Raw genomic sequence first — 25,673 nt, 5'->3', positions numbered from 1 at the left:
CAATCTTCATGTGGTTTAGAGCCCAAAGACACACAGCTCTCTCTGTTCATCAGCACCCCAAACCACAGGCCTTACTAAAAGCAAGAGAGACCAAGGTGGGACATGTTTGCTGAACAAAAGGTAGGGCAATACAGTAGAAAGCATTCTTGATAAACTGATACATGAGACACTGGAAAAAGCTGAGAGAGCAAGAGGCAGCTTTAACACTATTTTATAACAGACAGGTTCTAAAATCTCCTCCACAACATCCAAAGCTAAATATCAAACGGAATGCACTTGCAGAAAAGTTGATGTGTATTGCATCTTTGCATTGTAATAATACATCCTCTCTCCCTCTGCCTAGCCTCTTATCTTTCCCATTCTACCTCACTACCCCAGTTCTGGAATTAGACCATATTGCTTAGAACTGGGTGATGTGACTGTATTGTTCACATGTGCATGCATACATGTGCACATACAACACACACACACATATGGAGTATTATGTACACAGGTCCTTTATTAACACACATGAAACAGTGTGAACTTACAAGTAGTATGTGTGTTTGTGTAAGTAGTTAGAGAGGGAGGGCAAATATCCCAAGCTCTGGGATCCATGTAAAATTCTGCTAAATGAATTGCATGCAGGAAAGAAAATATGTGGGGCTGAGGAGATAGCAGAAACTAAGTTATGAGGCATAGGTTAAAGGGCAATTTTGAAAAAAAAATCCAAAACACTGGATATCACACATCAATGAAGTAAACTAGTATGCACCACCTAATTTTCCCACAATACTACAGGAGGGTTTTTCGTCCTCACAACCCTTTGCAAAACTTGCCCAAAATAGGAATTCTATGGTTTCCTGCACTCTTTTGCAATAGGTCAAAAGAGGATTGGGTATATATTTTTCCTCCCATGAACATTCTTGTGCTTCCCATTGCATCCTGTGATTCCCATTGAAAGGTAGGAATCAGAAGTCAAATAAATAAATAGTAAGGAAGTAAATGAATGAATGAATATCTTTGCCACTTTTTCAAGCTTTTACTAAGCATTTCTGTCCAAGGTTCCAACTTTTTTTTATATTGGACTTACTTTCTTTTATTCATTATTCATTTCCTGCCATTTGCAGCTATTCCTGCAAGGGGCACTAGTTCTCTTTGCTCCCGTCCTCCCAAAATCCTTTATGCTGGATTCCCCACAAAGATGTTCCATTTCTTTCCAGACCTGTTTTTTGTTGTGATTCGCACTGTTCTCGCTGGGAGGCAAACAGGCCGTCTGCAAGGTCTGGTTAAAAAAAAAAAAGTCAAGATGGAGTATGCAGCACTGATTGAAGCTTGGCCTCCATCTTGACTTTTTTGACCAGGCCTTGCAGATATCTCTGGAGCCAAACAAGAAGAGGAGGCTCATGGGGCAGAATGGCAACTGGGCATAGAGCGGCTGTAGATGCACACACAAAGTTGAAGAGAAGCTTTAGAGCAGCGTTATTTGAACTTGGCAACTTCAAGAGGTGTAGATCTCAACTCCCAGAATTCCCCATGCTGGCTGGGCAATTCTGTGAGTTGAAGTCCACAACTCTTAAAGTTACCAAAATTGAAAAAAAAACCTGCCTTAGAACCAAGACGGATGAGGTTGCCTAACTTAAAGACACAAAGAGGGAAGGGCAGGGAAGCTCTCCCTGTGTGCCATCCCCCCGCAAAAGTTTTTCACCATTCCTGTATTTCCCCCTGCAGAGGAAAAGCCCTTTTCTCTCCATTAACCTTCCTTCCTTTTTGCTTGTTTGCTTTATTTCCTCCACCACTTTTGTGCTCATTGCAGTCGTGGCCAATACTGGGCAAGATCAGAATCCCCACCTGGGACTTGTACAGGAACTGACACTCCTGGAGAAATCAACCCTAGAAAGAGAGAGAAAGCGTCAGAGGAGGTTGTGGGGGGAGGGAGAATCCTACCAGATCGGTTACAGAGTGCAAAATTCTGAACCCAGGATTTTCAGCTCAGCAACTGTAGGAAACACAGCAAATTGTAGGAAGTTGGGGACAAGAACTGAAACAAGTTGAACAATCCTGTTGCAATAATGTTCCCTGGGCCCAGACTGCTAAGGCTATTTCAGATTCCTTGAAATTTTTTTAGAAAAGGCAACAAAAAGATTGCTTCTTTAAAGTCTAGAGACATGGCAGGAGCCCCAGAGATATTCCTGGGCCCCTGAAATAATGTGTGTTCCTTGTGGTTACTACAGTTGCATTCTTAAGAACAATTTAAGAGAACGGTAGACTGTTTGCATAAAATAGGAGGTGCAAAACAGAAATACTCTTGCTTTGATCCCTATACATGGATACAAGCATAGAAGCAGGATTTCCACTTAGCTTTCAACACCCAGAGGAGCATAAAATAACATCAAGATTAACATTAGACCAACCACCAAGAAGCAAACAATATCCTCAACAAGGAACTGCCAAACAAGCTAACAGTAAAACAGCCCAACCAAAGAACTATCAAGGCCATTTCCATCAACACTGACAGGGCTGCCTATATAAAATAAATATAAATATAAAAAGAGAGCAAAGCCCATTCTTTATTAGCACTGGTGATGTTACCAAGTTTGGATAATGAAACATCTGCAAGAAAACAACCAAGCTCAGAGGCACCAAGGCTCCCCCACTTAGTTTTCTTCCCTTTCCACTGTCCCCTAAAGATGCTATATACTATTACTAGTACAATTTAGTAATGAGTTGAAAACAATAATGAAAAGGGCAATGCCTGTTGGGATGAAGTACTAGCAAATCTGTTTGTAAACATAATTTCTTTCTTTGTTCAATTTCTTTGGCAGACTTTGGCATAGCTTGTTCACTTCTTTTCTTTATTGTCTTTCTTGAGGCTGAAAATGGCCTTATGGTATCTGTAAAGGAAGACTCTGACACCCAATATGGTAGTTAAAATGGTGCTTGATGAGTAAATATTGCCTTTAATGAAAGAAAAATGAAACTAACACATCCAATTATTTTTCCATGACCATGAGGCTAGAAAGAAGCATCTTCAATTTTGTTTTCAAAAATATTAAAAGAAATCCACACAAGTGGACATCTTCTCCCAACTAGAGTGTAAGAATTAATCCCCATGTTCTTCACTTGTATTTGCCATGGTCATTATAACAGAATAACAGTTGGAAGGGACCTTGGGGGTCTTCTAGTCCAACTCCCTGCTTAGGCAGGAAACTCCATACCACTTCAAACAAATGGTTATCCAGTATCTTCTTAAAGACTTCCAGTGTTGGGGCATTCACAACTTCTGGAGGCAAGCTGTTCCACTGATCAATTGTTCTAACTGTCAGGAAATTTCTCCTCAGTTCTAGGTTGCTTCTCTCCTTGATTAGTTTCCACCCATTGCTTCTTGTTCTACCCTCAAGTGCTTTGAGAATAGCTTGACTCCCTCTTCTTTGTGGCAACCCCTGAGATATTGGAACACTACTGTCATGTCTCCCCTAGTCCTTCTTTTCATTAAACTAGACATACCCAGTTCCTGCAACCATTCTTCATATGTTTTGGCCTCCAGTCCCCTAATCATCTTTGTTGCTCTTCTCTGCACTCTTTCTAGAATCTCCATATATTTTTACATTGTGGCGACCAAAACTGGATGCCGTGTTCCAAGTGTGACCTTACCAAGGCATTATAAAGTGGTATTAACACTTCATGTGATCTTGATTCTATCCCTCTGTTTATGCAGCCTAGAACTGTGTTGGCTTTTTTGGCAGCTGCAGCACACTGCTGGCTCATATTTAAATGGTTGTCCGCTAGGACTCCCACAATTATGATTGTCTCCTTCCTCCTGCCAAGTTTTCCTGATATCAGTTCTGTTTTCCCCCATCCCAAGTGCTCTGCTTCCATCTCACCCTATCCCAATCCCACTTCCCCTTGTGTCTGCTACATTACCAGTAGAAGTCCCACTGCTGGAGTTCAGATTATGAGAGGAGAGCTGGGAGGGTGTGTATGAATCATAACTTCGCACTGATGGACTGCCAGGGAGCATGCAGGAATAAGACGATGTCTGGCTGGCAACAGGGGGCACTGCCTGCTAATGAGTACCAGAGAATATGCAACAGAGAAAGAAAAAAGGATATTAATATTGCTAGTGTATCAGTATTGGTTTTTTGCACACACACACACACACACACACACACACACACACACACCGCTTGGCACCATTCAAGACTTCTGTTGTTCCTTTTAAGCTCACCTGAATAGGGAGGCTGTTGTTGGCCATAGAGAAGGGAGCTAAAGGTGGGAGGGAACCATAGTTGTTGCTGAGGACACTTTCTGTATGGCCCAGCATAGCACCTGAAAAAAAAAAAAGAGGAAAAAGAGGTTTGTGATAGAGAAGAGCGGTACTCTCTAGGAAGCAAATTAAAAAATAGTCCAAGAAGCATTCAGTAGAATGAGGAAGTGTGTTCTTAAAAACATCTCAGCTGTCTCATCAATTTCTGCAACGAATAAATAACAGGCATTCCTGTCCAAACAGGTGATCTTTTAAATCCAGAATCTAAAAATGTCTCATGGCACCCACGTTTCCAAAGAGTACATGGTACCTTGATGAATTACGCTGCATGGGAAGGTCCCAGGAGTAGGTGGGGAATGAATGAGTTTGTTTGGGGACAGGGCCCTCACCTGACCCTATAGGCTGAGGGAGTGACTGGTAGACAGCACTGCCTACAGTGCCAAAAGTGCTGTTTATGATCAGGTGCCCCCCAGTGCCACCTGCTTGGCGCCTCTGGTTCCGCAGTTTCTCTTCCCGACGCCATTTAGCTCGACGGTTGGAGAACCAGACCTGGAAAAATTAAAAAGAGGAACTCTGTTGCCCAAGAGAACAAGGAGTATAATGGTAGAAAGTCCCTGCCTTTTTGTTTCTTGTTAAATGGCTACAAGGTCATCTCATTTACCTGGATCCGGGCTTCGGGAAGATCGATTTTTGCTGCCAAGCGTTCACGGGCAAAGACATCAGGGTAGTGAGTACGCTCAAATTCTGAAGATTTAAGTTGCAACATGTAAAGATATTAAAGACACAGCCTCCTCTTTACCAACACTTACAGTTCTTAACAAAATATATTTTCAAGCACTCATGCTGTACATATCACATTAAAGGTACATTGATAGTTCCCCTTGTTACATTGAAGTTTAGATTCAAAAGAACAGTTCTTTCATATGTGATCCTTCTCTCCCTCTAGTTCTCCTTTAGTGATCAGCAGAAGAATATGTATTTAAAAAAGATAATCCTCCTTCAATATTAGATTATTATCTGGTTACTCCAGTGTCAGACTTCCATAGGAATTGAGCAATACTGCAAATGTTATGTCCAGTGCTATCCATTTACTGTTCACATCAGTCATCTTCTTTCTTTTTAGTATTACGAGCCATATCTTTTGGAAACATTACAGTCTTAAAAATCATTGCAGTGTTTTTTCAAATTGGGGCAGCTTAAGATGTGTGGACTTCAACTGGGCCACTTTGAAGAAATTCTATGAGTTGAAGCTTACACATTTTCAAGTGGCCCGGTTGGTGAAACATGGATATAATGTATTCTATGTTTTTGGTACAAATATGCATTTTTGTATAATGCATGATTTAAAAATGGCAGGTCTTACGATGTTGATGACACAAAAAACAAAAAAAAAAAGCTTCGTTTGTGCAATACCAGATATGGCCACCAGATGGCCATGTATGTCTTTCCCGTCCCCATTCTGACTTTGAAATGGTATTTCCAACTCTGGACCACCTTAATGTCTGGGTTAGGGAAAAATAAATTATACCTCTCACAGTTATTACACAGCAATATTCTAAAAAAGAAGTTATAGGGAGTCAGTGAAATCATTATGCATAATCCAGTGTACTCCACTTCTTCTATTACAGTGTACGATTTAAAAATGGCATGTCTTATAATCTGTGGCAAAAATGCAGTTTTGTACATAGGTTGCAATACTATTTATGATTTCTGTATAGCATGATTGCCATCCCACTGAAAGGATTTCTAATGCCTTTGGTTCTGTGTAGTCAGCATGCAAAGTCCTCAAATTTATTTCCTGATATTTCTAGGTTAGAACTGGAAAAATTCCTATGTGAGCCTTGGGGGGTCACTGCCAGCCGTAATTCTAGTTTAGATGGAGTGATAATCTGATGCAATAAAAGGATATTTCCTGTTTCAGAAATATTCAGGCAATGTTTCTCCACCTTGGGAATTTTAAACTGTTTCCCAGAATTCCTCAGTCAGCATGGGGAGCATTCCCATCTGACTGGAGAATTCTGGGAGTTGATGTCCAAACATCTTAAAGTTCTCAAGATTGAGAAACATCATTTTCAGTCTTCATCTGTCAGGTGGCTTCAAAAATAGGGCAACTATACAACTGGCTTTCTTGAGCTGTGTGTCTGGGCCTGATAGCAATAGCCATATCACTTAGACTTATATAACGCTTCATAGTATTTTTACAGCCCTCTCTAAGCATTTTTTTTACAGAGTCAGTGTATTGCCCCCAACAATCTGGGTCCTCATTTTACCCACCTTGGAAGGATGGAAGGCTGAGTCAACCATGAGCTGGTGAGATTTGAACTGCTGAACTGCAACTAGTGATCAGCTGAAGTAGCCTGCAGTACTGCACTCTAACCACAGTGCAACCCACTGATGGGTTGTCTACATCTGTGATTAGGGTAACAACAAGTTCCTGGAAAGACTAACTAACTACTGACCTCTTCACACACCTTTTATTAAAGGCCACATGCTGGCAAAGTTTTATGTGTTTGTTTGAATCAGCCCCTTACTGCAATTGCTTAGATCAGTGTTTCTCAACCTTGGCAACTTGAAGATGTCTGGACTTCAACTCCCAGAATTCCCCAGCCAGCATTCGCCTGGCTGGGGAATTCTGGGAGTTGAAGTCCAGACATCTTCAAGTAGCCAAGGTTGAGAAACACTGGCTTAGATTAACGTAACAGGGTGCATCTACGTGCTGGTTATAAAAACATTGACATTCCCCATACTTGTCTCACAACTTCCTGTTCAAATTACCCATAAAGGAAATTCCACCCAATGGATTCCAATTTCACCAGAGAGCATTCCCTGCTTCCTCTTTGCCTTACCTTTCTCCAATGCCTCTATTTGCTCTTGTGTGAAAGAAGTTCTGTTTCTCTGCAATTTGCGCTTCAGCTGCAAATGGATTTGAGAGTCATCTAGGTCTTGGCTGCCACCACCTTGGGGGTGCTCAGAATCCAAGCTACTTTCTAGCTGCTGACAGCTGTCTGAGGAGTAGGATGGAGAACAATGAGCAGCACAGAGTTAATAACACTCTTCCCCAAACTGATGCTCTTCAGAAATGCTTGACAGTGACAAATACCTTGAGTTTGAGTTTGAGTTTATTGGTCTTGTATGCCGCCCACTCCCGAAGGACTCCGGGCGGCTTACAATAAACAAGGGAAGGGGATAAATAAACAAAACAACACTTTAAAATACAGAACATTCACAGTTTCCGTGGGGCTGGATATTTCACAAGCCCCCCGGCCTGCTGGAGCAGCCAGGACTTGGTGGCTTTGCAGAAGGCCGGGAGGGTAGTAAGGGTCCGGATCTCCACGGGGAGGTCGTTCCAAAGGGCTGGAGCTGCAACAGAGAAGGCTCTCCCCCGGGGAGTCGCCAGCCGACATTGCCTGGCAGATGGAATCCGGAGGAGACCTAACCTGTGAGATCTAATCGGTCTATGGGAGGTAATCAGCAGGAGGCGGTCTCTCAGGTACCCAGGTCTGATGCCATGTAGGGCTTTATAGGTGACGACTAGCACCTTGAAGCGGGTCCGGAGACTAATGGGTAGCCAGTGCAGCTCGCGGAGGATAGGTGTGACGTGGGTGTACCTGGGTGCACCCACAATCACTCGCGCAGCTGCGTTCTGGACTAACTGAAGTCTTTGAACACTCTTCAAGGGCAGCCCCATGTAGAGCACAGCCCCATGTTGACTCTGGGATATGGGAGTTGTAATCCTCCTGTATGACCATAAATTCTCAAATGGTTTAGGAGCAGAGATGGAAGCAGAGACATCATTTCAACACTGCTATTTTTTTCTTATTTATTAGCTTTATAGGTAGCCTTTATTTCTACGATTCAAGGTGAAGTAGTAATGGCTCTCTTTTTATTTGCTCCACAATGAGACAGATTGGGCTGAAAATGAGAGGTATAAAATAACTTACAGTAGTTGACTTTTTTGCCTAACCACTGTACCAATCTGTTTCTCCAAGCCCTTCAGAAACTGATGTATGGTGGTTATCACCAGCACTAGTCTTTACAGGTAGTTCTCTACTTACGACCATAATGATTGTAAATCACAACAGTCATAAAGTAGGTCATCATGTAACTGGATGTAATTTTATGATCTTTTTTGGCAGCAATTATTAAGTGATCACCATAGTTGTTAAGTGAATCCATTGTTCACCATGGAGCATTTTTGCTGCAAACTGGAGTAAATGCTGATTTTTGGCAAAAAAAAGATTGACAATCACGATCACATGACTGCTAGATACCGCAAACAGCCATAAATGTGGATTGGTTGCTGAGTGCCCAAAATATGATCATGGGGTTGGCATCGGAACTTTAAACTGTCACTAAGTGACCAATCGTAAGTCGAGGACTATCTATAAAATGCCACAGGAGCCACGCAGTGCTTCCTTCTGCTGACCAAGTAGAGAGGAAGAAAATCAGCAGCAAACTAGCCCCTACCCCAATTGTGGGTCTGTATTGTTTGGCATCAATTATAGACAATGTGTAGAGACTGCTTAGACTGCTTGCCCAAGGACTCCAGAGTTTTGCTGGAGATTTGGATTCAGTGAGTTTGCTGCTGAATTGCAGCTGAGATGGAAATAAATGGACTCAGGGCCACACTAACTATCTTGAAAAATTGTGCTGATGAGAAGATAGTTTACGTTCTTTACCATTTTCTCCTATTCCAGGTTGCTCCTCTCTCCTGCATAGCAACTTGTTCCAATGTTGAGTTGGGGCACCGTTGACCACTGTTGGGCAAAGCTTCATGCACTGACCAGTTTGTACAATATCTGTGAGAAAGTGTCTTGTTTGTAAAAGGTAAAAAGGAAAATGTAGCCACAAGGTGCTGCAAGATTAGGAATTCCTTCAAACCGTTTCCAGCCACTACTTCTCTTTCCCATGCTCCCCTTTCCTCTGTAAGATTAGGGTTCAGTTGAGAAATATCCTGCTCAACTTATCTAACTCATCAACTCAGACATGAAAGAAATCGGCATAATTTTGCTCACGGTCTCCACAGACCGTGAGATTTTAGTGCAGAATGCAAAGCCTTGGGGGGAGGGGAGCGTAGACATCCTGCTTGGTGTATTTGAAATGTAAAAGAATGGTCTGTTGGAATTCTTAAGAGAAACATATACATTCAAGATTGTTCAGCTTTCCACGAATTCTTTCCGTGGTCTAAGCCACAAGTATCAGGCCTCCATTTCAATTTCCCACAATGTTCTGCTTTGCAGTCAGAATCAATAGTTATAGCCGTTAGCTTCTTTGAGTGTGAGGGAGTTTCACAGCATTATGGGGAATTAATATAGTGGCTTGAGAAAGCCACTCAGTGCTGCTTTAGAGAACCACTGTTCCTGTCCTTTGCCCGTAATTAGAAAGATCAGGCTCACAGAAAGAAGATGGGCATTTTTATTTGGAGCACATTTAAAGAAGCTAACCAGCTGACAAAAATAGCCCTGCAGCACAAGCCCTAATCCTTTGGCATGTACATACAATGTTACGTGCACATTCAAATGAGGGTGAATTTTGCTGGGTGATGATGTCATTCTGTACAAAGATGTCATTCAGCTGGTTCTCACACAGATAGGGAGCCTACCAGCCGATTTCCAAACCATCAGAATACATAGGCCGTCCTTCCTTCCTCAAAGAGTTAATCTCTTTTATACAGAAAGGTAACAAAACAAAACAAAAGAAAATCAAGCCAAAATATTACCACCTTACATTGCCTGTAAAGATAATCCCTGACTTCGAAATGTATGCACTGCAATTCTGTGCTATAGCTATAGCCTTCTTTCTAGCCAATTTTAATAATCAGAATTCTGGAACTTCCTCTTCCAATAAATTGTGCCCACAAATCTGGCATGGGGGGGGGGTCTCTGAACTTCAAGTGGTGTCATGTGGGTATCTTGCTTCGTCCCCTGATGGAAAATAGACATTCTCCTCTGGCTTCTTAGCTTCCCCCACCCCGAGCCTTTTCTTCTTCCTGTCTGACTCTGTGGTGAGACAACTGTGTATTAATAGTTTATAAAGAGTCACTGAATAATGTGTGTTAAGAAATTGTTAATCCATGACTGCACACTCACAGTAGAGATAGATTCTTCTATCTAGTTTTAATTCATTAAGGTGGGGCAGAACCATCCCTGACACATGGCACATAAAATATAATGCATGCATACTGACTCAAGGGACAACAAATGGGAAGACATAAAAACAATCTCAGTCTCTCTGGCGGAAATGTGGTGGTGGGGGTGGGGGGGCAAATGGGAGAAGACTCCATTTCCAGGATAGCATGTAGGTTTTGTGTATATAGTGTGTATTGTGGGAATCTTGATCTCTCTGAGACAGGAAGTTTTCTTCCTGGTTGGCTCAAAATAGGGGCTGCAGGGAAACTGGTGACAGCTGCTTGAGGCCTTGGAGCCCATGAGAAAGGGATAATGGATGGGTGGCAACTGAGGGTTTGGGGAACCCACAAGAGCTTAACCTTTCATCCAAGGGGAGCTCTATCCTGAGCAATGACCTTTCCGTGCTTCTGCGAAACCAAGCACTCAGATCTCCGCAGGCAACGCAAAGCCACTGCATCAGCTGGGGAGCCTTAATGTGAGATGACACAGCCTTCTCCCTCCCCCCTGATTCTTCTAACTGTTTGCAGTCCCTGCAGCAAAGATATCCAAAATGCCTCGTTGGTGAAGAACATTTCTGCTCGGCCCTGGCCCAGATATAGGCCTGTCAGGGTCTGTCCTTACCGCCCATGTCACTTCAACCAGTCTGCCTCTCTTCCGCCCCCCCGCCCTCCCCATTCTCCCATATCCCCCTCAGTTCTATTTTTTGCTGAGATATCTTTGCAAAATGCAAAGGGAGGAAACACGCTTGCATACACCCAAAGGGGAAATGGGGCAGGAGGGCTAGGGTGGTGAGATGGAGGAGAGAAGGGAAATGGTTGGGGGTGGGGGAGAGAAAAGGTCTTGAACTGTGTCTGAAATCACCACAAATGGAGAAGTTGGGCAGAAAGAGGACCTCCTGCTTTTACACTTTGGTAACCACAACAGTCTCTCTGTGGAAGTGGGTCACATAAATGGGATCAAGAACATTAGAAGAGGATGTGCACATATATGGCATCTAGCACAGTCTCCCCAAACTTGTCAGTTTCCAAGCGTCCTGAGTAATTATTCTCTGGATCCGCAAGCTGGTTCTAGGACTTTTGTTGCAGGCTGTCCGAATGCTCCAGGTTGGACAAAACATCTGGAATTAGACCCCATCCATAAGGACATTTACCCCGGGTTCCAGGTGGGCTGGACTGTCCATGCGCCTCCAGGCCAGATCACACAATACAGGCAATCACCAGGCATGTTTTTAAGGTAATTGACTAGTCTAGCTTTTTAGGACACAGGGACACTCAGGTATGTTAGGCTTTTTGTCATCAACTATCTTGGAGGGATATTAGGTAACTGGTAATGTCTGGAGGTGAGAGAAGCAGGATAAGGGTTGGCAGGGGGACACCAAAGTTCGTGCTGGATTTATTTTTTTTCATTTTTATTATTTTTGCTGTGTCATGGAGGATAGAGAAGATGTCAGCTCAGCTGTGGGGAAAGTCCCTGGTGAATGGGCAGAAAGCCCAATGTAGTACAGCACTACAGCTTTTTATTAATTTTATTAGATATTCAGTTCAGCTGTTGAATGTCGCTAGTTGAGGAAAAGCAATGCCATGTGACTCAGCCGCCTGTTAGCAGTAAGCAACAAGGGTTATTGTGGTTTGAGGTGGGGTGGCAGTACCATGTATGAAATGTCTCACCATGGGGTCATGAACAACAGGAGAAACTTATTGAAGTGGAAAGATTTTGGAATATCAGCAAGAAGAGTCTAACGCCAAGGTCCATGCTTACCTTAAAGCAATCCCACATTCTGCCTACCACTTTCCCTACAGATTACACAAGATATTATTATTGGGGGGGATGATTATGGGTTTTTATATTGCAGAATTTTATTGTTGTAAGCTACCCAGAGTCACCATGGGAGGGTTGGATGGCTGTATAAGTGTGCTCAGTAAATAAGTAAATATTTATTGAGCACATATAAAATATTTATTTTATATTTCATAAAGATAGGTAAGTCTTTTTCAGAACACAAAAACGTCTTTTTGAATCTCTCTGGAGACTATGAATAAGTGGAATGCAAAGAACTGTCTCTATTGGAATGACTAGGGCCCGCAGAAAGGGCCCGCAACTTGGGAGTCCTCCTGGATTCACAGCTAACTTTTGACCACCATCTCTCAGCTGTGACCAGGGGGGCATTTGCCCAGGTTCGCCTGGTGCGCCAGTTGCGGCCCTACCTGAATCGGGAGGCCCTCACAACAGTCACTCGAGCCCTTGTGATCTCTAGGCTGGAATACTGTAATGTGCTCTACATGGGGCTGCCCTTGAAGAGCATCCGAAGACTTCAGCTAGTCCAGAATGCGGCCGCGCGAGTGATCGTGGGCGCACCACGGTTCGCCCACATAACACCGATCCTCCGTGAGCTGCACTGGCTACCTGTTGATCTCCGGGTGCACTTCAAGGTCCTACTCACCACCTATAAAGCGCTCCATGGTAGTGGATCTGGCTATTTGAGAGACCGCCTTCTGCCAATTACCTCCCTGCGTCCCATCAGATCGCATAGAGTTGGCCTCCTCCGTATTCCATCTGCCAGTCAGTGCCGACTGGCGACTACTCGGAGGAGAGCCTTCTCTGTTGCGGCTCCGACACTATGGAACAATCTCCCCGTGGAGATTCGTACCCTCACCACCGTCCAGGCCTTCCGCACAGCCCTCAAGAACTGGCTAGCCCGTCAGGCCTGGGGATAATCTTATTTTCGCCCCTCCCGAATGCTGAGTGAATGTTGAGTTTTATTGTCTAATTTACTTTGTGCACATTTCTTTTTGGTATTGTCCTACACTCCCCTTCCTTTTTTGATTGTAAGCCGCCCTGAGTCCCCTCAGGGAAAAGGGCGGCCTATAAATAAATAAATCTAAATCTAAATCTAAAATCTATAAGAGGGAATGGATTTAAAATGTCAAGACACCATAACCACATGATAGCAAGAGCACTTATATGCCGCTTTACAGTGCTTTACTTCCCTCTCTAAGCAGTTTACAGAGTCAGCATTGTTCCCCCCCAACAATATGGGTCCTCACTTTATCAACTTTGGAAGGATGGAAGGCTGAGTCAACCTTGAGCCTGGTGAGATTCGAACTGCTAAATTGCAGGCAGGCTGCATTCAACAGAAGTAGCCTGCAGTACTGCACTCTGACTACTGCGCCACCTGGGCTCTTATGATGAAAGCCCCACCCATTTTACATGTGAAAAAAGGGACAGAACCTCAGTGGCATGATCACGATTGCCATCTTGAAGATTCTGACTCCTCCCATGGATAATCTTGTCTATATATTGCAAGGGAGCACAAGGCTCAGTTCTAATAGGCATATTATCTTATGTAGAAGGATCCCACTACCTTCTTATCTTACGGTATGTGCTAATGCCATTAACTTTGGTTTTGAAGTCAGTAACCAAGGCTCACAAAAAAAAATGTTGAAGGAGGATGAGAAAATCTAGTGTTCCATCTAAAGTCTAAAGTTATCTGGAAATAAATGCTCAAGAGGGAAAAGCAAAGCAAGCTCTGAGGATTTCTTAAGAACGAAATAATAAATGGGCAGATAGGTGAGATACATATTAGGTTACCTCATCCATTAGATAATTAGCCTACATTATTCTAATTGAAAGTAATTTGAAGTAATTATTTAAGGTTTGCAATATAAGAAAATAAAATCAGTCCTAATTCATGGGTGCTCCAGGAAATCCATAAGCCAGCCCTGAAAACATCCATTCTCCATTTTTATCCTTCCTGAACGCCTTCAGAAACGAGAATTCAATGACACATCACCTTTGAAGTTCCATTTTAGCATTAATATTTGCTTTTAATTTGTGATAACCTCTAAATATTGTGGTGTGGTTGTATGCTCAAGAGCACAGAGGAAATGATGCCAAGACATGAAGATCTTCAATTTTGGCAGGTACAAAAGCTATGCTACTTTCAAATATCTGGCCAATCTCATTGGTTATTTCACATGTCAGTCAAGCAGGGCATAAAGTACCCCCCCTCCCAGTAAGCTTCGTTTAGAACCGTGAGAAGCCACATATGTCCTAATACCACTACAGCCATCTCCAGCCCCATTTTCAGAGCCTCCAAGGCATCCAAGGACAGACTCTGCAAATCACATGCTTGGGAATTCAAAGTACTTCTTATTTCATTTGCTCCATCAAACCCTCCTTTTAGGGAGTTTGCCCAAAACGTGAACCAAGTTTTCTCACAAGTTCTTTCCTTTGTTGATGAAACAGTCAATTGACAGATGTGTCTGTGATGCTGAGTGGAAAAAAAGATTTACCTGGCAAAGAGAAGGTTCTGGGAATCCCAGATTATTATTATTTTTTGGCAGGTGGGAGAAGAAAACCAAGGGAATTTCCAGCACTGATATTTGAGATGATTTGGTGGTCTGGACAAATTCTCTTTAAAGCTTACTTGATCAAGAGGAAGTTGGCAGCAGCATCAGACGGCAATGCAAGCTACCATTTACATTTCTACAATGAGAGTTGTGTGGTGGCCCAGAGGTGGTGCTCACGGCTCACAATCAGGAGGCTGTGAGTTAGATCCTAGGTAGTGGAGATATTTCTCTCTTTGGGCACAAAGAGATAATATCTGCTGCAAACTCCGCACTGGTGACAAGAAGGGCATCTGGCCAGTAAACACTCAGCTCCAATCTGATTCAAGGGATTACAGGATCATTTAAAAAACGGGGGAAGAGAAAAAAATCATTTCTACAATGCCTTTAATTGACTTTCCATTAGGGCATTGTGGGCAATTGAAATTGTGACTCAAAATAGACTCCTGCTGGCCTGAGTCGTGAGTTAGCAATAGTCTGTACCAAGGCATTTTTGTGTCCTGATGTAGTGGTGCTGGGGTTGAAAAAAGTAACTTGATTTAGTTGTAGAAGGCTGTGAGGTGATCATGCCCACTCTTGATCTTTGCTGTAGAGTATGATTAATGAAGAAATTTTCAGAAAATTCTAGAAGACCAGAAGACTTCCTGGCGGGATAGGCTATATTTAATATCTCCTACCTTTAATGAAGCATAGAATTGTCTATTTAGAAGCTAAAAGAAGACATAACCCAGAAAAAACAGGTTGGGGCAATAGAAAAAAAAAACCCTTCTGCTTTGCTTCCTCCCTGCTTTCCCAATCTCAGAGCTAGACACATTGAACTACCTAACTTATAAAAAACTCAAGGGAAAAGACAAAACATATCCTGATTATGTTTGCCTTTGCACATATAAACATATATACAGGAGGATTTCATACCAGGGTTGAGTTGTCCTGTCACCAAACTGTCTTGGTACCACTCCTGACGACTACTCCATGTGCTGTTTTGTATATTCAGCATTCTGCTCTTCTCATACATGCCATCCACCCCCATGGAATGGGGCTGAAGATCAGAGGGGCAGGAAGAAGGCTGGTGGAGTCAATAGAAGCCCCCCCCCCCACCTGGAGGGTTGCAAGCTGCAGTTGCCCAGCCTGCCTTGGATAAACCTGTAAGAAGAAAGGAAGGAAGGAAGGAGGGAGGGAGGGAGGGAGGGAGGGAGGGAGGAAGGAAGGAAGGAAGGAAGGAAGGAAGGAAGGAAGGAAGGAAGGAAGGAAGGAAGGAAGGAAGGAAGGAAGGACAGTTTTATTTTCAAACTCCAGAGGAGCCATGTTTTTATCACACAATGCATATTTGGTCACAATTACTATTTTTATAGTCCTCCTTCATGTTCCCCTATAACTCTGTGAGCAAGTTAGGATTACTCTGAAGACCTAAAGCACCATTTAAGTATAAAGGTCCTGCATTGGTAAATTAGACTATCTCAGTTTAATAAGACCTTACAGTATTGTGTAAATTACATGACTTCTAACAGGAGAAACATGTTAGAAAAGAATGGCAGAAATCAGACCAATATGAACTGATAGATTAAGTTTATCTAAACAGCTTCTGCAGTTTCTTAAAAATAATGGATACCCTTTCTGGATTTCAGTCTAAAGATCATAGAGTAAAACAGTAACATATAAATCCTCTTTTGTCCACAATCAGAAGAATTAGAAAAATATTGAATTATTATCTGCAAATTATATATTTACTATTCATTTCCCTATACTCCCTTTATACATGGCTACTATTTATTCTAATTGGTATGTCTGTGGAGATTCTCTGTCATCCAGGTCATGGTTGTTCCGAAGATGCTTTTTCAAAAGACAGCTGGACTTTATTTTTCCTTTCCCTTCTCATCCTTCAGTCAAAACTGAAGAAATTTCACGAATGAGAAGGGAAATGTCTTCAAGGAAAAATAAAGTCCAGGTTGCCTTAGGATGTCTAGTTGGTATGTTTGTGGCCTCCCACAAACAGAATTTTACAGCTCCCCAGGGGCCCATAGTTTCCTCAACCCATGAAAACCTATTTGGGGAATCTTGAAGCCCAGGTAACAGCTGTAGTTTGGTACATGTGTGGGGAGTGTGGATGCTTGGTCCTTCATCCTGGCAACTCCCACCCCACCCTACACTATGCTGTGAATGGGCCAATATTCTTGCCTTTGGCAATTCTGAGTGTTAGTCAAAGCGCACACAGGCACAGGTGCACATACACACACACTCATGCATAAACGTGCACGCGCGCGCGCACACACACACACACACACACACACACACAGAGTTAACACTTAGTTCTCCCCTCCCAGTATCCCAAGCTCTCTGCACATTTAGAGTGTGGGGCGGGAAACTTCAGAAAGAAAGGAAACTGATGGTCCAAGCATACATGGCTGGATAAAATTGGTGGATAAGAAAGAGCAAATGGAATCAAACTGCATATTAGTGAAACTTTTGCTAATCATGAATGCAGGAGGCAAATATATATCGCATAGCAGGGATGGGTTCCGGCTTCTGCTACTGCCGGTTCACTCAGGGACACACATTGTGCTTGATGGGGGCTACCCTTGCACAGAAACAAAAAACAAGATGGCACTACCTATGGTGCTGCCGATAGAATTGGTTGGGGGCATAGCTGGCCGTGTTACTACCTTCTCAGCAGAACTGGTCTGAACCGGTAGGAACCCACCTCTTTCACGTAGATATTCTGAGATCCTATTAATTTCTCCTGGGCATCCACGTTTACCTACTTAGGCATTGAATAATAATATCTGTAACAATCTTTAAAAACTCCACTGTATTGCAGCACCCTGTCGTGATTTTTAAAAACTTAGTACTCCCAGTGCGATAACATTTTAAAAATTATTTCTTAATTTATAGTCTTAAACCACAAGCAGATGAGAAACTAGTTTGACCTAATGTGACAACAGAACAACGAATCGGTGTTCTAAGGCAATGCTACATTTGACAATGCCACCTTTACATACCTTTCCAGAAGGGAAACCTCTGGATACTTGGAGTGAATCTATCTTCACTGCCTGAGGACAATCTCAATGTGAAGTTAAATGTGTTAATTAAGAAAGCAAATGAATAGGCTTATTAAAATAAGCTCTTGGGGTGGGGGTGGGGGATTCCAATTTTCCAGGGAGCAACAATAATTTCCTGAAACTACGGTAACTTCCTGGGAAGGGAACAGTTTTCATGTTGTGCAATAGCAAAAATTACACCAAAGATGAGTCGAATGGATCTTCCTTCATCCTCCAACCACTAATTATGCTACAAACTAATTGGCATAGATAGAGTAGAATGGGATAAAAATAAATCAAATGCATTATAAACCTGATAATAGTGAAAATTAATTTTGATTCTGTTGACAGCGGAAAAGCAATGAATGATTAGCACTAGGAGACTCTACTAAAACTACTCATTGGAAGTTGCCTCTTGCAATTCAGCATATAAATTTAATGAATAAAATATTGACCGGCAGCAGATTTTTAGGCCCTTAGTATATTGTCAGATGTAATTTCTCCTCCAGTATTTTTTATTTATTTATTATATTTGTATAGCCACCCATCTCACAAGAGATTGATTTGGGGCAGCATGCAGCACTTTATTAAGATGACAATTGGGAAAATGTGTTCAAGTTTTTGTTTCACATTCTTTTGCTCAGCTGGAAAAAAAGTAGATGAGAACCATCTGAAGATCCGTGCTCTTAATCAGTAAGAACTCTCCTTTTAGTTGCTCTTAACTTTAAAAAAATGGAAACCCAACTACAGCTTCTTGAATAATATTGTAAGTTAGTAACTAGAAATCAAAGGCATTTTAAGTTATAAGAAATATATTGGAATTTTGCAGCATGCAGTTGTGACAAAGCAATTCAGCAAAGCAGAGAAATAGCATCCCTGTCGAGTGGATATGCAAATAATTTAAACCACATCTTTTTTTAAAAAAGGGCAAAAGAAATCAGATTAACAAAAAGAGGAACATACATGAATATGGGACCTTCAATTTTAGCATAACAGTGTGCTCACTAGCCTCATAAGAAAATGAAAAACCACAGTCTTAGTCCTATTATAAAATACGCTCTACTTCCAAATATCTCAAACAAAATTTTTAAAATGGAAAACATAAATTTTGCAGCACCATGACAAGTAATTCAAATTTCATTATACTGCATAATTACAAAAATCATGTAAAATCTTTAATTAATTACAAAAACTGCTATTAAAATGTCTTTGGTATCAAACAATGTCCTCCTCTTATTGGCATACATATGGACTGCGAAAAAACTGTATGACCATTAGATGCAAGCAATAAGAAGGTTAGCAATTTCTGAATCACTTTTCTGCCACCTAGTGAGTAACCAGATTTTGGAGTCCAGGTTTTTTATGCTTAGCCTTGTAAACACCAGCAGCCTTGCAAAACATCATTCCAAAGAATAAGTTGCATATATTCAAACATCATTTGAAGCTATGTCTTACTTAATTGTGGTTTGCCAAATGAACCACTAATTAACTGCTTCATTAAAATTGTTCTCCCAGAAACCATAACTGCTTGGTATAGTTTAAGTAACCACTTCGTAAACCTACCAAATGATATTCTGCTTTAGGGGACTACATAAGAAGTCTAATATACAGAAGTGAGACTTCCAAGCTCTGGATCTCCCTCCCCAGATAATAAAATTCTTACATTAATGATTTCACTTTCTGTCCATGTGGTCTGCATCTAACCACTGTTATGTCACAATATTTTAGAATACCATCACATATACCTAGCAACTTAGTTTGTAGTTAAACACCATTAATCTTTCAAACCAAATATTTTTTGCCAGATCTATTCAGCTGATGTTAATTTAAACCAGGGATGTCAAATTCAAGGCCTGTGGGCCAGATCCAGCCCTTGGGGTGCTTGGATCTGGTCTGCAGAGCCACCCTGAAAACAGCGAAGGACTGGCACGCAGTACCTCTGCTAGGGAAAATGGGCTCCCAATCTCTGTTTTTGGCTGGGATGGCCTCCTGCAACCCTCTGCCAGCAAAAACAGAGCTTTGGAGGACCACATGCAGGAGTTTTTGCTTGCAGAGGGTTGCAGGAGGCCATCCCCGCCAAAAACAGAGATTGGGAGCCCATTTTCCCTGGCACAGCACTCGCACCAGTCCTTGTTACATAAGTAACATCAAGCTGTCTATGCCCACCCTGGCTTCCTGAGGTCAAGCACAACTCTGATGTGGCCCTCAATGAAATCAAGTTTGACACACTTGGTTTAAACCATTTCACTAACTGTCAAAATGCCTCAGTTATTGCCTATCTATATATACCACCAGCTGCCAGATACTTCCTTCCCTCCCTGAACTAAGAAAAGCTCAGCATATAGATTTGAAGACCCCAGTTCTGCTGGCCAATAAATTAGGTGTCTTGAAAACCAGATTAGCAAATTCATGTCTAATGAATGAAGCAATTAGTTGTGAAGATTGTATGATACCCCCAGGATTCAGAGGAGCTAATGATACTGAACAACAGAACCTGAGTGTAAATCAGGAAATAGTCTTTTGCTATCCTATTTTGCTTTTTGAGCAAATGCTGGACTAAAAGCCCATCCACAATTCCCTTTAGCTGTAACTTGAAGATGCCTTGCTAATGATCCTTCAAGGGCATATTTTCATTATACCGCTTTTGTCAACCCTATGTCATGAAATTACTTGACACTCGATGGGTAGCTATATATATTTAATAAACAAACAAACAAAAGTAAACATCTTCATTGATGATGGCTAGAGTTGAATTGCATTCATAAGGGCAACCATTAGTCACCTGTGCAGTTTGTGTAGCAGAGATGTTAAATGGGTCTACCAACATATGCCTATAATTCCTCACATTCTGGACCAAAAAAGGGTTATAAAAAGGGTTATAAAATTAAGCTGAACTCGCTTAACAACCACCTTGTTTAGCAATGGAAATTTTGTTCCCAATTCTGGTTCTAAGTCAAGGACTATCTGTAGTTGTTGACCTAATTGCAGAACACCACACAAAAGATTATTAAGAAATGACTTGCAGTCAAGAGACTGCGTGGTTAGTGCAGTACTATAGATAAGTCTGAGCAAAGGCCCTACTGACTAATGCTGCCCCCTGCTCTCTGAACAGAAATTTGAGAACTCTCAGACTGTGTATGAGGTCTGCCTGGAAAAGAGCTGCCTCATCAGAATTAAAGACATAAAATTCATGGCCCTAGAAAAACTATGAAGACATAGTGCCTCAATTTTGTCAGGGCTGAGCTTAAGCTTGTTGCTGTTACTCAACCACTAGAAAAAGCACTGGCAGCGTCACTTGACCTCTACTGATGTTACATGAGTGTGCCAACAACCTCACCCAATTATTTCATGTAGTTGTTAAACGGGAGGGGTGAGAATGTCAATCCATGCAGTGACTTATAAATCAACTTGTCTCCTGCCAACATCAATGGGCACTGGTGACAGAAAAAATGAGGAGAACCACTGAAACACTCTGCCTCTCATTTCCAATTCCCACAGTCAGTTGAGATGATATCATGGCTGATGGTATCAAAAACTACTGAAAGGTCAAGGAGAACCAGAATGGTCATACCATCCCTACCCCATTCCATCAGAGGTCATCAACAAGTGTAATCTGTCAGCCTCTATATTATGTTGCAGACTGAAACCCAATTAAAAAGATCCACCTACTTCATTTCCTTCAGGGCCCACAGAAATTTCAATACCACCACCTTTACAACAATCTTTATTAACAAGAAAGGTTGAATACTGGGCAGAAATTGTTCAGGATTGCTAGCAATGGCAGTGAAGGGAATTCTTCAGAAGGGAATTCACCATTTCCTTCTTCAAGGGAAGCAAAACCAACTCCATTCTGAAAGATAAATTCTCCACAATATGAACTCAGCCCTACAGGTAGTCCTTGACTTACAATTGAGTCCAAAAATTCCGTTACTAAGCAAGACAGTTATTAAGTGAATTTTCCCCATTTTATTATCCTTCCTGCCAGAGTTATTAGGTGAATTGCTGCAGTTGTTAAATTAGTTATACGGTTATTTAAGTGAATCTGGCTTCCCCATTGACTTTGCTTGTCAGCAGGTTGCAAAAGGTGATCACATGACCCCAGGACACTGCAACTGTCATAAATGCATGCCAGTTGCCAAACTTCCTACTTTTGATCATGTGACCATGGGGATGCTGCAACGGTTGTGTGAAAACGGTCGTAAGTCACTTTTCCCAGTGCATCGTAAATTTGAATGGTCATTAAATGAAGGACTATCTATATGTCACTTCCAAGGAAGATTTAACTAGCCAAGACAGCACCCTCACCAGACTTAAATGAGAATAGAGACGTATTGTTGGGGCAGAGCAAATTGTACCAGCAGTCATTTAGTTCTGTTTCAAGGACTGTAAGATAGCATGTTAAACTGGCTGTCTGACTGTACCCTAACAAGATTACTTAATTTCTTCGACAAAATTTGCTGCTGCCTCCAATAATGGGAGGATGAGAATATTGCTTCACCCATAAGCACATATTAAAAAGTCTAATCAATTAATCTTTCCAAATCAGGGCACTCTACCTGGGCTTGAATTAAAGCACCAAGCTAGAAACCAGCGAGTCTGTGAGTTCTAATCCCACTTTAGGCATGAAAAGTGGCTGGGTGATTTTGGGCCACCCACTCACTCTTAGTCCAAACTGTCTCACAGGGTAGTTGTTGAAGGGGAAATAAGAGGAATGAATATTATGTATGTTGGCTACCTGTGTTATTTAAAAATAATAATAAATACAAATAAATACACAAATAAATTGCATAACCAAATAATTTTAGCTGGGAAAAGCAATGTATCTGAGGGACACAGGTTGGGAAATGTTAGCGGAGAGAAAACATGAATACCCAATAGTCTTACAGTACAATGTATAGTATTCATAAGTTTTGTAGTTCTGCTGTTTTGTGTAGTATTTGTACATGGGATGGACAGGAGGGAAAGGAAAAACAAATATTCCTCCAGAAATACTTATTGTTGCCATATTTGTTTTAATTTGCTATGTTTCCAAGATATGTAATACCCTAGGCCACATTGTTTAAAGCAAAGATATGCACTTTTAAGATGATTTGGGAAATAATTGATGTTTTCTAAACTTTGACACCTGAGGCCAGGGCCTATTCAGCTTTAGATCCATGCCAGGCCCAGTATCCAAGCATTTCCAGAAGAGATGGGCTTCTCAGCCAGTTTCCTACCCAAATAGGCCAACCTGTTTAAATTTAAAAATAGATTTCTATCATAGACTTTCAGACAAATTTTGAAATTACCCTTTTCCTATCTCCTCTGTCCATTGTCCATGTACTTAAAAGAAGGGTCTATATATGAGCAGACTTGATGTGCATAGAAAGCCTCCTGACCTTTCTTTGGCCCCCCTTCAGCGCACAAAAAGGACACAAAACTAATTATTTTTACATATTTGAGGACCTTGCGTGCAAGCAAAGCTCTCATTGAGGCATTAAAAAGTCTGAGTATATTGTGATGCTGAAGCACTTTCAAAGAGAGTCTGAATCAAACGTATTTCTGAATGAACTCATTAGAATGGATAAACCATCTGACTGATAGATTTAAAAAACTGCATTCAGAAATATTGTCTTTTATACTACATATTATATAATACAATATAATGGATACTAAAATATTTATGTTTATCTCCATAGCACCCATCACTAACAGTACCAGATGTTATATAAACATATATGGAACAACTCACTCACTCCTTCTCTCATAAATGTACAATACCATTACTTACAAGCGCAATGTACATGTACCACCACTGCATCTCTCTCTTTATGATAAATGTATAATATTATTATTTACACACCCAATCAACATTACCCTGAAACATGTCAATGCAGTGTATAAACTAAGCCACATTTTTGGATGTGTATCATGCATCTTTTCCTATAAGAATGTATAAACCCCCTAATAGGGCTTTTTTCAGAGGTACAGTTGGTGTTGATATGTAGGCAGGAAATTATGCATTTTGTAGTTTAACCCTTTTAGAGGACATCAAATTAGAGAAAATAGATAAAATCATACTGAAAAGGCCCATTGCACATCATATTCCAATCATGACAATGTTTAAAACAAATCTTTTGAAGGTTATTCTTTCAATCTGCCACCACTAGGAATCTTCCCTCCTCCACAAATCTCAGCAGTCACACTTCATATGAAGACCATAAAACTCCATGTTTTCATGCTTTCTTCAACCTGATAGCCCCATAATTCGTTTCGAATTCAGCCATCCCACATACACAATAAACTAAATCAAGTACAAGACTGAATACCAGAGAGAGAAGATGCCTTATTACTCTTAAGCCAATAAATACCTCAACCCAAAATGGCTGCCTTCTCTGTTTTTGCCCAGGAACTCAGGAATGAGGAACCTTTCGCATTTGGGAGGAGTAAATTTGGCATTTGGAAATCATAACTTATGAGTTGAAAAGAAAAGCAGCAAAGGAGCAGAAGTAACGATTTAGAAATCATACTATAACCATTTTTTAACAAACTGTGGTATTTGAGGTTATATAACATTTAAACTCACACATATGTACTTGTTCTAAAGAACATATGGATAGTAATATTTCCCCTGAACAAATTTTTCATAAATGGAAATTTTCTTTTTTCTTCTTCTTTCTTTTCACTGGCTGGGGTAAATTCTGTTCTCCACAATCAATTATTTTAATTGAAGCCACATCTCACTCCATAATCTAGTAGTCTATATGTGGGCATATATACAACTGAGGCATACTCAAATTTTACAAAATCTGATGATGCGTTTGTCTCTTAAGAACTAAAAAAAAAACCTCATTCCATTCTGTTTCTTTGCTGTCTTCCTTCTCCTTGCATTGTTTCATATATCATACATATCATACATATTAGCAGAATTATTACAATCATAATTACCTGGAATCCTCTGATACTGAAATTTGCAACTGAACAGAGAAGGACAGTATTTGACTAAAAGTGATGCTAAGCCAGTAATTGGGTAAATTAGTTATGTATGAAGTAGGTTTGATCCATCTGCAATGATTGAAAATATTATGTTACCCAGGGAAGGGAAGAGAAGTAGAAAAAGAATATTCTCAAAGAATCCAGTGTCAAATGCAAGTGATGATACCTATACGAATATGTCAAGATTGACATATCTGAATATATTAACCAAAATCTAAATTGGGAGGGTAGAGGAGGGGTCAATAAGGAAAATGAGGAGGAAGAACATATATAAATCCAAGACCATTTGTAAACTAATCATTCATTCAAAACTTTTTGTGCATAAAATACACAAAATACAGTTCTAGAACAATCGATTTCCAATCCCAGCATTGTTCCACACCCATCTCTCCACTTATGTTTTTCTAAGTCCCAGGTTGTGTACCTACCAGTTTACTCGAAGTCAGGTAGTCTTGTGCTGCATAACTTTTTTCAAATCTTTGTTTAGTTTCTTGCTGCCCAGTTTTAATATTGCTTCCTTGGTGGCACTTTTTGATGTGCCTTACCTCGGAGTTCCTTTTTTTCCTTTTCCCAGTTTGTAAACCGCTGTGCTTTTCCCAACGTTCTTTGGATAGCTAATTTCCAACCTCCCTTTCTCTAGGCAATGCCCACCGTGTTGTGCCCTGAGGAGCAGCTGGCTTCTCTTGCACATACTCTCAGGGATGCCCAGTTTAGATCCCTGCTCCCATGCTACCTTCGCAATCCAATACTACTAACACTTTCACTCTTTAGCATCTTACCTTTTCATTCAACAATCCCATTCAAACACACATCCTTTTTTCGCAGAAGCTTTTTGGAGGTCTTATCATCTCCTCAAGTTTTACCCACTGTTTTCTGGTGCTCACCCAAAATGGGCTCCCCAAAATTGTTGCTCCTTGCGTGCCTACTGCTCATACCCACTCAC

At 41.2% G+C, this 25,673-nt stretch overlaps 1 protein-coding gene across 2 annotated transcripts; it reads right to left on the bottom strand.

Moving 5' to 3' along the window:
* Positions 1 to 1,280: 1,280 nt before the first annotated feature.
* On the bottom strand, positions 1,281 to 25,673 carry LOC106547851 (paired box protein Pax-6-like). Of its 2 annotated transcripts, none has more exons than XM_087713661.1 (9): positions 25,159 to 25,673; positions 24,683 to 24,799; positions 15,636 to 15,863; positions 7,093 to 7,251; positions 4,908 to 4,990; positions 4,636 to 4,795; positions 4,208 to 4,308; positions 3,904 to 4,045; positions 1,281 to 1,872 (listed from the first exon to the last, which is right to left on the bottom strand). In XM_087713661.1, exons 3-9 carry the CDS (start codon positions 15,748 to 15,750, stop codon positions 1,787 to 1,789), a joined length of 846 nt encoding a protein of 281 aa, XP_087569787.1. In that variant the 5' UTR covers positions 15,751 to 15,863; positions 24,683 to 24,799; positions 25,159 to 25,673; the 3' UTR covers positions 1,281 to 1,786. The 2 variants fall into 2 exon arrangements, with proteins under 2 accessions (XP_087569787.1, XP_087569788.1); XM_087713662.1 differs by having other exon boundaries at positions 3,904 to 4,042.

The sequence above is a fragment of the Thamnophis sirtalis genome, unplaced genomic scaffold (genome assembly GCF_051295495.1).
Source record: "Thamnophis sirtalis isolate CommonGarterSnake01/CBP01778 unplaced genomic scaffold, rThaSir2_p1.2 scaffold_4, whole genome shotgun sequence".
In the NCBI taxonomy this organism is placed as follows: Eukaryota; Metazoa; Chordata; class Lepidosauria; order Squamata; family Natricidae; genus Thamnophis; species Thamnophis sirtalis.
This window is presented reverse-complemented; position numbering and strand designations above follow the sequence as displayed.

What these genes read in the sequence shown, in the direction of transcription:
- LOC106547851 (XM_087713661.1), bottom strand. Translation starts at nt 15,750, where the DNA reads ATGGGGGTGGATGGCATGTATGAGAAGAGCAGAATGCTGAATATACAA. An exon ending in GACAGGACAACTCAACCCTG is followed by an intron (nt 7,252 to 15,635) that starts GTATGAAATCCT and finishes CCTACTCCTCAG; the next exon opens with ACAGCTGTCAGCAGCTAGAA. An exon ending in AATAGAGGCATTGGAGAAAG is followed by an intron (nt 4,991 to 7,092) that starts GTAAGGCAAAGA and finishes TTAAATCTTCAG; the next exon opens with AATTTGAGCGTACTCACTAC.